This window comes from Haliotis rubra, unplaced genomic scaffold (genome assembly GCF_003918875.1).
Source record: "Haliotis rubra isolate DU_JTF1 unplaced genomic scaffold, ASM391887v1 Scf325, whole genome shotgun sequence".
NCBI lineage: Eukaryota > Metazoa > Mollusca > Gastropoda > Lepetellida > Haliotidae > Haliotis > Haliotis rubra.
The window spans coordinates 470,996-484,438 of NW_025766997.1; the positions used below are offsets into that span (position 1 = coordinate 470,996).

At 38.3% G+C, this 13,443-nt stretch overlaps 2 protein-coding genes across 3 annotated transcripts in view; one reads left to right on the forward strand and one right to left on the reverse strand.

Annotated features, from left to right (window-relative positions):
* Positions 1-7,605, reverse strand: part of LOC124283928 (acetyl-coenzyme A synthetase, cytoplasmic-like) — a 40,470-nt gene extending 32,865 nt beyond the window's left edge. The window contains exon 1 of one of the 2 annotated variants that reach the window (XM_046719964.1): positions 7,252-7,605. In XM_046719964.1, coding sequence (XP_046575920.1) covers positions 7,252-7,577 — 326 coding nt within the window. In that variant the 5' untranslated portion in view covers positions 7,578-7,605. The remainder of the gene's footprint in view (positions 1-7,251) is intronic. The other variant, XM_046719963.1, reaches the window with a different exon arrangement.
* A 3,640-nt stretch (positions 7,606-11,245) lies between these two features.
* Positions 11,246-13,443, forward strand: part of LOC124283929 (RNA helicase aquarius-like) — an 87,622-nt gene continuing 85,424 nt past the window's right edge. Inside the window, 4 exon segments of the mRNA XM_046719965.1 lie at positions 11,246-11,383; positions 11,804-11,923; positions 12,662-12,721; positions 13,213-13,253. Coding sequence (XP_046575921.1) covers positions 11,852-11,923; positions 12,662-12,721; positions 13,213-13,253 — 173 coding nt within the window. The 5' untranslated portion in view covers positions 11,246-11,383; positions 11,804-11,851.

Consider the following 13,443-nt stretch of genomic DNA (forward strand, 5'->3'; position numbering starts at 1 on the left):
GCATGTAATTAACGTAATTCATGGTTCATATATCCAGGGAATAAACTGGGGTTCAAAGAATCAATCTGCAATATTTTTCATAAATACTCATCATCATGATAATGTGTCAAACCATTATCACATGTACTAGACCTAAGTTTCTTTTGCATTTAATTTTTTTTTCGAGAATATTATTGTTTGAAAAAACTCTAAAAGTAGAACAAAAATAAGTCTGCAAACAAGAACAAAACATGCCTTTGCATATCTCAGTGTAGCAATGTTTGCTTAAATGTGACTGAACAAGAAGGCACCTTATACAAACACAACTTGAAGGCAGGGCACAGACTTAAGTTATCTTTAATCCCTGTACCACACACAGGCATGCAGTGTCAATATTAATTACTGTTCAGTCTTAAGTAGCTTGGCCTATACGTAAATATAATAAACTCCTGCCTCACATAGCTTCCAGCTGGGTCACACTGATCAAGCAGTCTGATAACCATGATAGGGAGGGGCGGTGGTGTAGCCTAGTGGTTAAAGCGTTGGCTTGTCACACCAAAGACCCGGGTTCGATTCCCCACATGGGTACAATGTGTTAAGCCCATTTCTGGTGTCCCCCGCCGTGATATTGCTGGAATATTGCTAAAAGCGGCGTAAAACTAAAACTCAGTCAGTCAGTCAGTCAGCCATGATAGGGGAACATTAATCTGAACACAATAAATGCATCAAACAACACTATTTATTTCTCTTATATTAAATTTGCAAACTTAACAGGTATGAAATGATAAGCTAACATTGCCTTGAAAAACTTGTATAGCAAAATAGATTACTCTCATGGTTATAGAGAGAGTTTGTTGCTGAAGTAAACAAGAGTCATCAGAAGATGACATATCCCCCCGGCCCCCACATCTTTGAAAGAACAAATCATCTGACAGTTACTTAAAGTCCAGCTTGATTTTAGACTAAGTGCAAATCGTTTCCATGGAAATCATGAAAAAAATAAATGACAAAAATCTGTAAATAGCAAAAGGCACCACTTCAAGATCTGACTCACATATCTGCCAAGTTTTGCTGAAAGATATTAAGAAGTTTTCCAGTTGTGCTCCAGAAACGAAACCTACCCCGCCCTTTTGAGACTAAGTCTGAATCGTTTCCATGGAAACCGAGAAAAATAAAAATGACAAAAATCTGCAAATAGCAAAAGGCACCACATTGGGATCTGCCTCACATATCTGCCAAGTTTTGCTGAAAGATATTGAGAAGTTTTCAAGTTGTGCTCCGGAAACGAAACCCACCCCTCCTTTTGGGAGTAAGTCCGAATCGTTTCCATGGAAACTGGGAAAAATAAAAATGCCAAAAATCTGCAAATAGCAAAAGGCACCACTTAAGGTTCTGTTTGATATATCTACCAAGTTTTGTTGAAATATATTGAACGTTCTTGAGTTATACTCCGGAAACGAAGCCCACCCTCCCCTTTGGGATTAAGTCCGAATCGTTTCCATGGAAACCGGGAAAAATAAATATGCCAAAAATCTGCAAATAGCAAAAGGCACAACTTTAGGATCTGATTGATATATCTACTAATTTGAAAAATATCGAACAGTCTTTGAGTTATGCTCTGGAAACAAATTGATTACGGACGGACGGACGGATGGACAGACGGACGGACGAGGCGACGACTATAACCCACCGCATTACATGCTGGTGGGATAAAAAAGGTGTACTTGATATTTTGTGTCAATGAATGACCAAGTATTGTATATGCAAGTGACATATTATGATTTACTGGTGAATTGTTGCAAGCATTGAGAGAGCTTAAACAAATATTTCATCAAACTCGGACTGAATTATTCTAAGATTTGCCATGATCATATTTTAACATTGTGACAAAATGCCACATTCCCTAGAGGACTGACTGCAAAGTCCTTACAAAGTTGGCCGCTTTGACGTTAAGAAAACTCTACATATCGTGTTGTAAAGGGTTGCGATCTGTTTTAATAACAGATTCACGTACACATGTCATGTGAATTGAGTTATGAAACACCTGTTTGTGTAATAAATATATTTTTCAAAACAAGGTGACAAAGATGACCCATCACAACCTAAAGTCCAAGCATATAACTTTACCAAGACTTCACTATGGATATAAATACCCGGACCTGCGTGCATGGGATCACGGTGTCATCATTACCACTGCCCCGTGAGAAATGAGAAGGGGCTGGTGTGGGCTCTAAACTGTTCACATATGCAGTACAGTCAGGTCTAGAGCATGTTCAGTCAGCCTGACACAGCATGTCAACAACAAAGTATATCATGACATGCAGGAATGTAGGCGATCATTGTTGAAGTTTTCTAAAGAAATGTTTCAAATAAATTTTAATCTAAATACAAAGGCTTAAGAATTCTCTAGGAAAGTGAGCAGATCCAGTTCAGATTGTATTACAGCCCATTATCATAGCTTATGTGGTGTGTGCAGTGACAGATCAGTTTGAGTTCAGGGAGTATGTGTTTTTTGTTTAATGTTGCATTCAGCAGAATTTGTACTTGTTATACAAATAAGGCCTGTTAACATTGTATGGTCACAGGATGTATCAATGTTTTGTGTATTCATACTGTGGGAATATGGTGCCAGTGCTGTAAGTATTGAAGCTGTGTCAATAAAAAGAAAAGAAAGGGAAAACAATGAACAAAAAATACTTGGCCATAGAATCCAGTGATTCATAATGTGAGCAACGACCTATGCTATTGGTGTATGATGACGTCACAAGGATGTAAGTCACCAAGCGTGTTTACCCCGTGGTTTTAATCTCCACTTATGACCTGTGTAGGCTGCAGGGGCCCCAGTCCCAATCACATGTTAACCTGGGGGTACTCACTACCAGTAACCATTGTGACCACCCAGTTAACATTCTTGTCAGGGGTTAACATTCTTGGGTGGGGGTGTAGCCTAGTGGTTAAAGCTTTCGCTCATGCCAAAGGCCCCGGTTCGTTTCCCCAAATGGGTACAATCTGAGAAGCTTATTTCTGGTGTCCCCAACCATGATTTTGCTGGAACATTGCTTAAGCAATGTAAAGCCATACTCACTCACTACCAGTAAACATTGTGACCACCGAATCAACATTCTTGTCACCTCTTTTCACAAGCAGAGAATACTCAGGTAAGACTTACAATATAACGTTAAAAACATAACTTCCACAGGTTTTGATTGATCATGCAAGTTGAGAAAGGCAGGGAGTTCCCTTGGTGAAGAACATGCAGGTGGGTGTCCTCTTTTATATTTGGTGCTAGAAAAATAGCTCTCCTCAGCAACAAAGTAAAACGTGGCTATGTTGAACAATTTGATATAAGTAAGTTGTTCATGTTGTCGGCAGTTGTTTTTTAACGCTCAGAAAACATGTAAACACAAGCCATATAACAAGTCATAACAGTAAACTGTATAAGAAAACAAGAAACCAAAACAGCTACTACTATAAACAGGTTTGACAAAGGAGAGATGGCTTCAATAGCTAAGTCGTTCCAAGTCACAGAGCACAGTACTTCAACCATGGAACTATCCCCATTATGTCCTGAATTGAAAGGCAGGACCCCAGCTGACAAAGAAGTGAGAGCACTCTGTTTAACCATGAGAATTTGCTTACGCATTACCTACAGCAATCAGGTTCCAAGGTAGCAGCTGTTACAGCCCATGCTTTGAGCTCATAGCCTAAACTACCTGTGGGCCAGAACAACCAGTGGGTAATAGTGTGAAGAACTGATGTTTGTGTTTCCCATACATGCTACCTTTAGTGTTTTTTTTATTTGCAAAATTTTAATTTGACAGATAAGCAAAACCTTCTTCAGACAAAATGTTTTAAAAAAAATTTACTCTGTTGGCATAGCACATGGACAATACAAGACAGGTGATAGAATCTATATGTCATGGATGGTGCAACTCAAGAAAAACAAAACTTTAAGGTCAGGACTCCTGTTTAAGGTAATAAACTTACATTGTCACATACATCATATGTAAATCTATTACATAAAACTATTACTTTTGACTATTACTGTCACATTTACCATCGACAATGACCCCTTTATCTGGTGACTTGAACTCATTTAAAAAAATTGAGTTGATTCTATCAAACGGGTCAACATTCAACATATTCACAGACATTTTGAAATTTGAAGAATGATAAATCACACACACAGTAACTTCTTCCACATAGAAAACATAGAGATGTGACAATATTTTGTACATTTACTCCCAAACAAAGTGACTTGATAACTTACTCCTGTACGCATGTTTAGACATCTGCTTAGTACCTTAGTAAGTACATAAGCACATCCTATATATCAACCTCTCCCTGTAAACACTTCATCCATCATTCAGAGAAACCAGCATGATAAATGTGTACACTACAGATCTACATTGTGTACTGTTTACTGTCGTATAGGACAATATACCAACATTGGCCGGGGGGCACTATATGAATGGTATTGTGGACACAGGGCAGCAAGGTCAAGGTCAGTAGAGAGGTGCCATACAATATAAGCTACATACTCATGATTGTCATTCATCACTCAAGCAGGTCCATCTTGATGTGTCCACCAATAAGTTTAGGCTGAGGAGTTGAAACTGTGTCTAGTGCACGAACGTGAACAAACCTGGTTAGAGACTAAAAATGTATCTCTTAAAACTGATTATTTCTGCAGTCACAATGCTGTCGGTTGAATGTTAACAAGGACTTAACATGATAGGAAAAATCTCTCAGTTCAAAGTGCTACTCATGCTAATGGCTTGATTAAAATTGTAATTGCACACTTAGAACATGCAGAATAAGGATGTATATGATTTGAGGTCAGTGGCGAATGTTTTTTGGAAAGGCTACCTGTGCAAACAAGTTGAGTAAAGAATATAACTTCTTATCACATCACTTGTGATAAAATGAAATTCACTGAATTTGAAGATGGATAAAATGCTTTCTCTTTGGCACACTTAAACTGCACACCTGAACATTGTTATGAGGGCCCTAGCATTATATACATTTAAAGCCATGATTTTCCACCCGTTTGTTCATGTTACTGTTGCCAAAGCAATTTATCACTGCCTCGATGATCGATCAGCTGTTCATATGACACAAAATATTTTGAAAATGTGATTTCTAAGGATGACCAATAGACACTGGACTCTTATTGGTATCTAAACTCTAATGAACATTATGAATGGAATCTCGGTTAAATGGAACCTTGATCTGCTTTTAAAAATTGAGACATATTTTTTTTTCATTTTAAGTCACAACAGTCACTGTGTGACAGACACATCTGGTAATTATAATATACATCTCACAATTATCTAACCTGTTATCTTCAAACATCGGAACAGGACATTGATTAAAACTCCCATAACTGTGGGTTAGATAATGCAACAGCTGTCACAAGCCTGTCATCACAGCAAGGGATATCACTGACCATGTGATTGGCTTATGTCAGCCTTATTCAGCCATACTCCCGACTGAATACATTAAGTAGTGAACCTTTGATGAACTTGCAATATGAATGGGCTTCATTAGATAATATGCTGACTGGAGTTCCTTGGCTACCAAAGACATGACAACAGAACTCAGTGTTTGCAAATATGATGAAAAGAGACTATATGTCTGAGCAGTAGCTGTTTGCAAACTTTGCCACTTAGGTATTTTGCCTGAGTGGGGTAGGTTTTTGATTCATTTGATAAGGCCAGACCAATCTTATTTCTTGTTTTATTCTTAGGAAACCTAAGGGGAAAGAGAGAGAGAGAGAGAGAGGACAGAGAGAGAGGAAGGAAGAGAGAGAGAGAGAGAGAGAGAGAGGGGGGAGAGAAAGATTCACCAGTCAAAATAATGTTCCTTTTCAGTACAAAAAGGATTTTACTTGTGGCAATTTATGAAGTGTATATGGATGAAAAATGACAATGTAAAAAGAGACTCTCTTGTACGCTTACATTTTTGGCCAATACAAACAGTAGGATTTATTTTTTTAGTGGGGAAAATTCATTATTATTCTTTTTCTTATTCTTGAAAAAATATGACTAGCGAATCCATAAAACAAGAAATAAAATTGGTCTGGTCTGAGCATGGTAATTTAAGACTTTATGGTCATATAAGACAAAAACCTATTCAAAATGATATCATGAGGGAAGTCCAGTCAAATACACTAAAAGCCAGTAACAAGATTTGGAAGACTGCTGTGTGTCTTCTTTTTGTTTGGTACTAGTCAAAAGGACTAGTAACTACTACAAAATATTAGTCATGCTAGCACAGCTAGTCAGCATTGTAAATACAATAAGCTGACATAAACATGAAATCAGTAAACATTTACACTTTTTTCACAAAATTGATGTTTCTGTTATTTGTGGGCTTTTTTTAAAATTAAGTTTGAATTGGTCATGTTGACAATATATCTAACTGAGAAAGAATAGATTTTTGTCAACCTGGGTCAAACATGCTGAAGATTTTCTCATGCTACTTTTGTAATTATTTTCTTTGGACATTGTTATACATTGTTTTTGAACTATAACTGCCACTGATTCACTTATTCACTGCAACCATAAATGATAAACAAATTAAGGTTGGTTGGTTATTTAATACTGCACTCAGCAATATTCCAGGTATATTGCAGTGGCCTGTATATAATCGAGTTTGAACCAGACAATCTAGTTCAGCCAGCTAAACGACGTTTAGCTGGCTGAACCACAGACAATCCAGTGATCAACAGCATCAGCACCGATCTACACAACTGGGATACACTGACAAGTGTCAACCAAGTCAGCGAGTCTGACCACCCGATCCCATTAGATGCCTCTTACAACAAATAAAGGGCAAGCCTGGTGTCCTGAGTATGTTTGGACAAGTAGATTATCAGATTAAATGGGGATATCCTTCAATGTTATCACGTTATTTAGACACACGAATCTACCTGTATATGCACACAAACTTACAATGTAACCATGTTAATTCTTAACAGAGTGGAAGTCATATGCACTGTTGTCCTTTAATAAAATATAAACAAAGAAAACATTGTTCGCTTGCAGTTGAAATGTACACCAAGGACATCACAGCAACCACTAACTAGTTGTTTTTTTAAGCATTGTAAACATTTGAATATTTCACCCATCGATCGAAGATGCGTCAATTTCCACGATATTACGTCAAAGGCACAGTGACGTCACAAGTTTGGATGGCCCTGTCAACACTTGGCTCATTTGGCACTCATATATGCTACATATAAACACAAAACATGTATGACAGTCTTACCAATAAAATGCTATCTTGTCTCCCAAACCACGTTCGATGTTTCTGTCAAGCACGTTGTAGCAGATGTTAGTTTTCGCTCCTTCCATCCATTTGATGGATATGGGTCCTTGTGTATAGTCGAAGTTGTACTCAAGAAACCGGCCAGTGGGGGGCGACTTCCAATAAAATTCCTTTGCAATCTCTTTCCAAAATTCTTCTGGCTCTTCAACGGACTTCTTGTACATTTCTTTATACTGATCAAAGCTCTTGACATGAGCATCTTTCTGAAGCTCGTTTGGGGGCTGGTAAAGTCCCTCCATTTCTACCGAGTTCTCGCTATCCGCCATCTTCGGTTGTGATGCCGACTATGAGATTCACCGGCAACTGGTTTGTTATCTCGTATACGATTGGACAGCAAGAGCTGCCGTTATTTACCACGAGTATTTTCATTGGTTGTAACGCATCGTCGCACCTGTCGTACGACAAAGAAAGACGATGTGTTTTTCAAACGAAATTAGACCTGTATAGCCTATTGTTACTAGTGAAATAGATAACAAACACGTGATTCACGTGATCTATTCGCTATAAACAGTAACCGATCTCACATAAGTCAAAACTGCTCGAATCTATGAGATGATTTCAATGAAGCAGAGACCATATAATATTATATGGTCTCTGAATGAAGCAATACGCCGCGATAAACAACTGAGATAAATAAACAAGTTAATTTCATCCCTGTACATATATTCCAGGGATTTTAATATCGAAAGTACCTATCCATAAGTAAATAAACTTCATAGACTGATAAACACTTTGATGGTTAACACAGTGACGTGGAAACCAAATTCGATTTATAAATACACTGCCGGCCAAAAGAACACATTTGAAAGTTGGATTTGACAAACGAATGGAACATTTAATGTTACGAAAACGTATGTTACTAAATACGTTGAATACTTAGTCTGTCTCACAGTCCCTGAACCCTGATTTTTTTCCCTACAGCCTGGCCCTCCCTGCAATGCCAAATCCCTAACTGAAGCAAGTCAATATTTGCCCAGGTTCAGGTCTCCCTGGGGCTCCTTTTCAATTTAAAGGGGTTTATTTGTTACAATCAAAAGTATATATACAGCGTTAGTTTCGTTGAATAGTCAGCAAACGAAAGTAAAATATATATATATATATCAACACCGAATTATTATTGCGCGTATATTGTAGTTTTGAACATCATCAAACACTAATGCATGGTGTACTTCTGTTGCCCGGCAGTATATTACTCAGGCCTGAATAAATGTTAGAGACCGCGATCTCTGACAGGGTTTATTCGTGCGGTTTTGAAACTTATAGATATTAACCTCTATTTATTTGTTTTATTTGAATTTCCTATTTTTCATATTGTTTGTTTTCAGATTTTGTTTGAGACCATTCCCTGTTTTATACCTGATTCAGTTATAACTTTCTGGTGACGCGACTCACTCAAAACATTATATAACCTCATACCATTTCTACGTTGGAACACGCCTGGATACTTGCCTTAGTCAGTATAATATTGAAGGAATCCCGGGGCACGCAGATTTTTATTTTTGTCATTTTTATTCTTGTCTACATCGAAGGTATGTTACTATAACAAATATTATTCATAGGTTGTTGTCACCACCTAATTGGATAGGACGGTTAGATTAAGACCAACTTCGATTTAAAGAATCCTAAACATACGTTATATTGTATGGAACATGGACTGGGTGTCGTAACATATTGTTGCAGTTCTGTAACTGGTGCATGTTTCTTTCCTGTTTATACGTGTCGGGAAAAATACAGATTGCGCGTAAAAAGTGGATGTGACAAAAAAATGACAAACGTAATAGAACAATCAACGAAACATTGCAAATCTAAGGTCTGAAACATGAACGAAATCTTTCTTTTGCCAAACAGCGTAACTGTACTGTACGCTGAATCTGTCAACCTACATTCTCCACCTCATTTCAACAGTTTTTTGCCAGTAGATATTGTCCCAACAGCCTGTGCGTCTTGCAAGAAAAAGTATTTTACGAGTGCTTAAATGACCGCTAAAAAGATGCAATATTTTAGTAGTAACCCGACATGGGGACAGCAAGAAATATTGCATCCTTTTGGTATTGAGTAGTAGATTTATAAGTTGCCTGTTATTATATCATGTTATTTTGTCATGTTGTACAGTAAAAACGTTTCAAAGTGTCTACAGTTGATAGGCTAGAGAAGTGTGCATGTGTGATGAATGGTAAAGATGTGAATCATGTGATTCGCTTCCATGATGATTGTTTACGATTTCTTGTCTCTCCTTGGTGCAGCGCCTAATTGATGTAGTGTGCAGATCTAGAATTGTAGTGGTGGTAGTGGTGGTTCCATCCCCGGCCGCGTCATAACACTCAACAGATTGTACTTGTTACCTTGCCTGGCGCCAGGGATTGTGGGATAATAAGGACTGACCTACTCAGTCAGTATACAATATCTCAGTTTAAAATCTGCATTCGTCCGGACTAGGATGCGCACACGCACGCACACACACACACACACACACGGACGCTGGCATATATTACTTGCTATGTACGTATAATGCTCATTTCACTCCACCTCTCTCTCTCTGACTCGATCGAAACGTCTCCGAAAGCCACGTTGGAGCGACAGTGACCCTGACCCTTCATGATCATCAGTGGCGGATCCGGGGGGTTGTTTTGTTCGAACGCCCCCTTGGAAAATGACTTAATGTCACATTGAAGATTTTTTTTGCGTTGGCGGAGCCAATGGGGGGTTCAGGGAGTTCGAACCTCCTGAACCTCTCCTTTCAGAAGTCCTGGGTCCACCCATGATCATCATCGAGTTATGCAAGTTATTGGGGATGGACGCGAAACAACATATATTAGATACATTAGAGGTCTCTAAGGAAATATTTACTACTTAATTGGAATTAGTTTTTACCGATCACGGACTTCATTTCAAACGTGTGTTTTATTTCAAGAGCCGCAGCGTTCGAAATTAACGTCGGTCCTCAGACCCAAAGCCCACGGTTTTTGTTTTCTGCAGGTCCTTATGGTCGACAGCTTTTACATCCCCAATAACTAAGAGTATTATTTCCATATTAAACTATAGGGCATACTCATTCTGATCAGGACCCACAACTGTTTATGGTTGTGGGTCCTCAGGACCAGGGAACATCTACAATATAGTCTCCCTGTTAGGACCTGCAGCGTTTCAGGGCTAAGGTCAAACCCTGTTCGGGCCATCTGTATGGTGCATGCGTGTATGATTGAGCGAGTTTAGTTTAAAGTCGCTTTTAGAAATATCAGGACAGGGGACGCCAGAAATGGGCTTCACACATCGTGTCCATGTGGGGTATAGAACCGATGCGACGAGCGAACGCTTTAACCATTATAGGTAGTCTGTCATACATACCCTGAAGCAAATATATCCAAGAAAGCCCACGCAAGTCTAGAACATGTGGCAAGTCTAGATCTGAAAATGAAGAAAGTCTCTGGGGCTCCTTTTTACTGTACATATAATTTTAATTTAAAAACTTTTATTTTCCATAAAATATGTTCATTTCAGAGACGAGTTTTGTAGTCTAACCACTAGGTTACCCCACCGCCCCGTATATACACGAGGTGCATAATATTAGACTGAGTAAATTCAACCCAGTTGATTAAATTCCATCAATTTAGACAGCGGTTACATCGTACGAATGTGGAGAGTTAGTTCTTTAACCAGCTGAAGAGTACAAGCGAAGTCGAAAATAAAGGGACTCTGCTGCCATTTGGCTTGATTTAGAATTTTTTATTCTTTTCATTGCACTTTATTGCCGATTTTGTGGACAGTGCCAGGAGCAAAAATAGATTCGGCATGCATTCTCTTAACCATCCAATAACGTTGGAGGGTTAAAAAACAGAGGGCAATACATTATCAATTTATCAGTCTTCTTTGCCACGCGGGAATTGTTACGAAACGGTGGCTCCAACAACTTTATACGAAACAATGTTCTCGTACCTCTGCTTCTTTTGTTGACTTCCGGAAATCAACTTCCGGCACATGCGAAGAACGTTTTATGAAGAGAAAAAGCCGGTTAACTATGATTATTCTCAAGCTTTGTTCTACATAAACAATCAACATACATCAAGTCAAGTGAGTAAGTATGTTTTGTAAAACTGTCCACCTGTCAACAATTGTTGTATAATTGTATTGTTAAATTCTACGTTTCACCAGACAATTTCAAATATTTTGAATTTTAGTTTTTACAATTTTAGATATTTATAGTGTGCCAGGGCTATCAAACTGACAGTTTTGACTTAGTGTGTATGGTTCACTTTTATTTTGCTGCATGTCATCAATGAATGAGTGTCATTGTACCCTGACAAAGTGGATTGTTTATAACATCAATCATTGTATTGTTTCATCCAAACTCATATAATGATTTATTTACTAGCTGCAAACACAATGCTAAAACCCAAATCATTAAGTCTAGACAACATAATCAAGATTGGTTAATAATAATAATATATTTTGATATTTTGCCATAAATGTAACACACATGATGATTAATTTTCAGGTTTATCACCTTCAGTTTTGATCAAATTGACTGACACAACTTATCATCATGAGTGCTCCCAGTGGGAAGAAAAGTCTGTCCCTGACAGTGGAACAGATCCAGGGTGACACCATAATGCAGGTGAGTAGTCAACAGTACAGTGTCAGGGGTGGAAATAACCCATTGCCCGACGTCCGAGTCCAGTGCTTTTTTCTGTCGGGCAAGCAAATTTGTATATCACACTGTACCGATGTCCAGTTGACTTTCCAATGTTAATTATGTTGTGTATTTAAAAAATCAGCAGGAAAACGGTCGGTATAGTGGAAAAATTATCAGGGCAAGTGACATTACATGTGTCACTGTACCGGAGTATACTATCAATTTTAAAGTTATTTCCACCCCTGAGTGTGATAGTAAACAATGATAAACATGGTAAAGCGACAACTTTAACTGAAGATCAGTTCATAATGTTACATCTCAGTTCAACTATGATATCATAGATCAATACTATAGATACTATTTCATATGACAGTGTATGAAATAAGCCAAAAACCCAGCCAGACATCAGGGCTGGTAACTCAAAATGTTACCCGTCCAAACCAGATTTAACAAGACCAGGCACCAAGATATGACTCAGATGTATATAACATCTCAAATTCTTACCAGACCATCAGGCTGGTTAGCTGTAAATCTAGAGCGTCCGTCTGAAATCAACCCGTCTTGTGCGGTCGGACGGACCTTATTTCATACACTGCATATGAGTAATATATTTGCAGTATACATGGAACCAGATATCAGAGTCTAATAGATAAATACCAACATTTTACCATTGTATGTAAATCACGTCTTCGAGTGAAACGATTGACTCTATTTTTGCAGGTTGCCAGTCAGTACTGGATTGAACAGGCTTTGAAGGAAGGATCAACATTTAAGCCACAGGTAGACAATTCTTGAGATATAATGTAACTGAGGCAACATGCCCCTTTTCATCATGACACTTTTTTTTATGTGTTAAATGGTATGTTTTAGAAAGCTATGGGGTTCATCATGGAATGGTGTCAGATTTAAATTTTCAGATGTTCAACATTCTTCAGTTGTATATATGTATGGCAAGCTATGACATAGAAACTGTCAACACGATACAGATGTCAGTAATCCAAATTATCGTGAGTATAGCCATTATTGACATCTGTATTCCTGTTTTAAGCTTATTTATACTGGGCAGTTATTTACCCCTGCTACACCTGTTTTCTGTAGGGGCAGTGGGGTAGCCTAGTGGTTACAGCGTCCGCTCGTCACGCCAAAGACCCGGGTTCGATTTCCCACGTGGGTACAATGTGTGAAGCCCATTTCTAGTGTCCCCCGTCGTGATATTGCTGGCATATTGCTAAAAGCGGTGTAAAACCCAACTCACTCACTCCTGTTTTCAGATTGTTGAAGATCTCTACAAAAATGAAGTTGTTGCCTCCAAGTGAGTAACATACGTATTGTATTTAAATATTACTGAGTGGATCAGTCTCTATTTAGAACTAAGGCCACAGATCTATAGCACAAGCATATACGGTGCTCAGTAGCAGAGTGGATTTCTCTTTATACGCATGATAATGAACAAAGCAATATTTTCAAAACTTATACTGTAAGCAGTTGACAGTAGGTGGTTA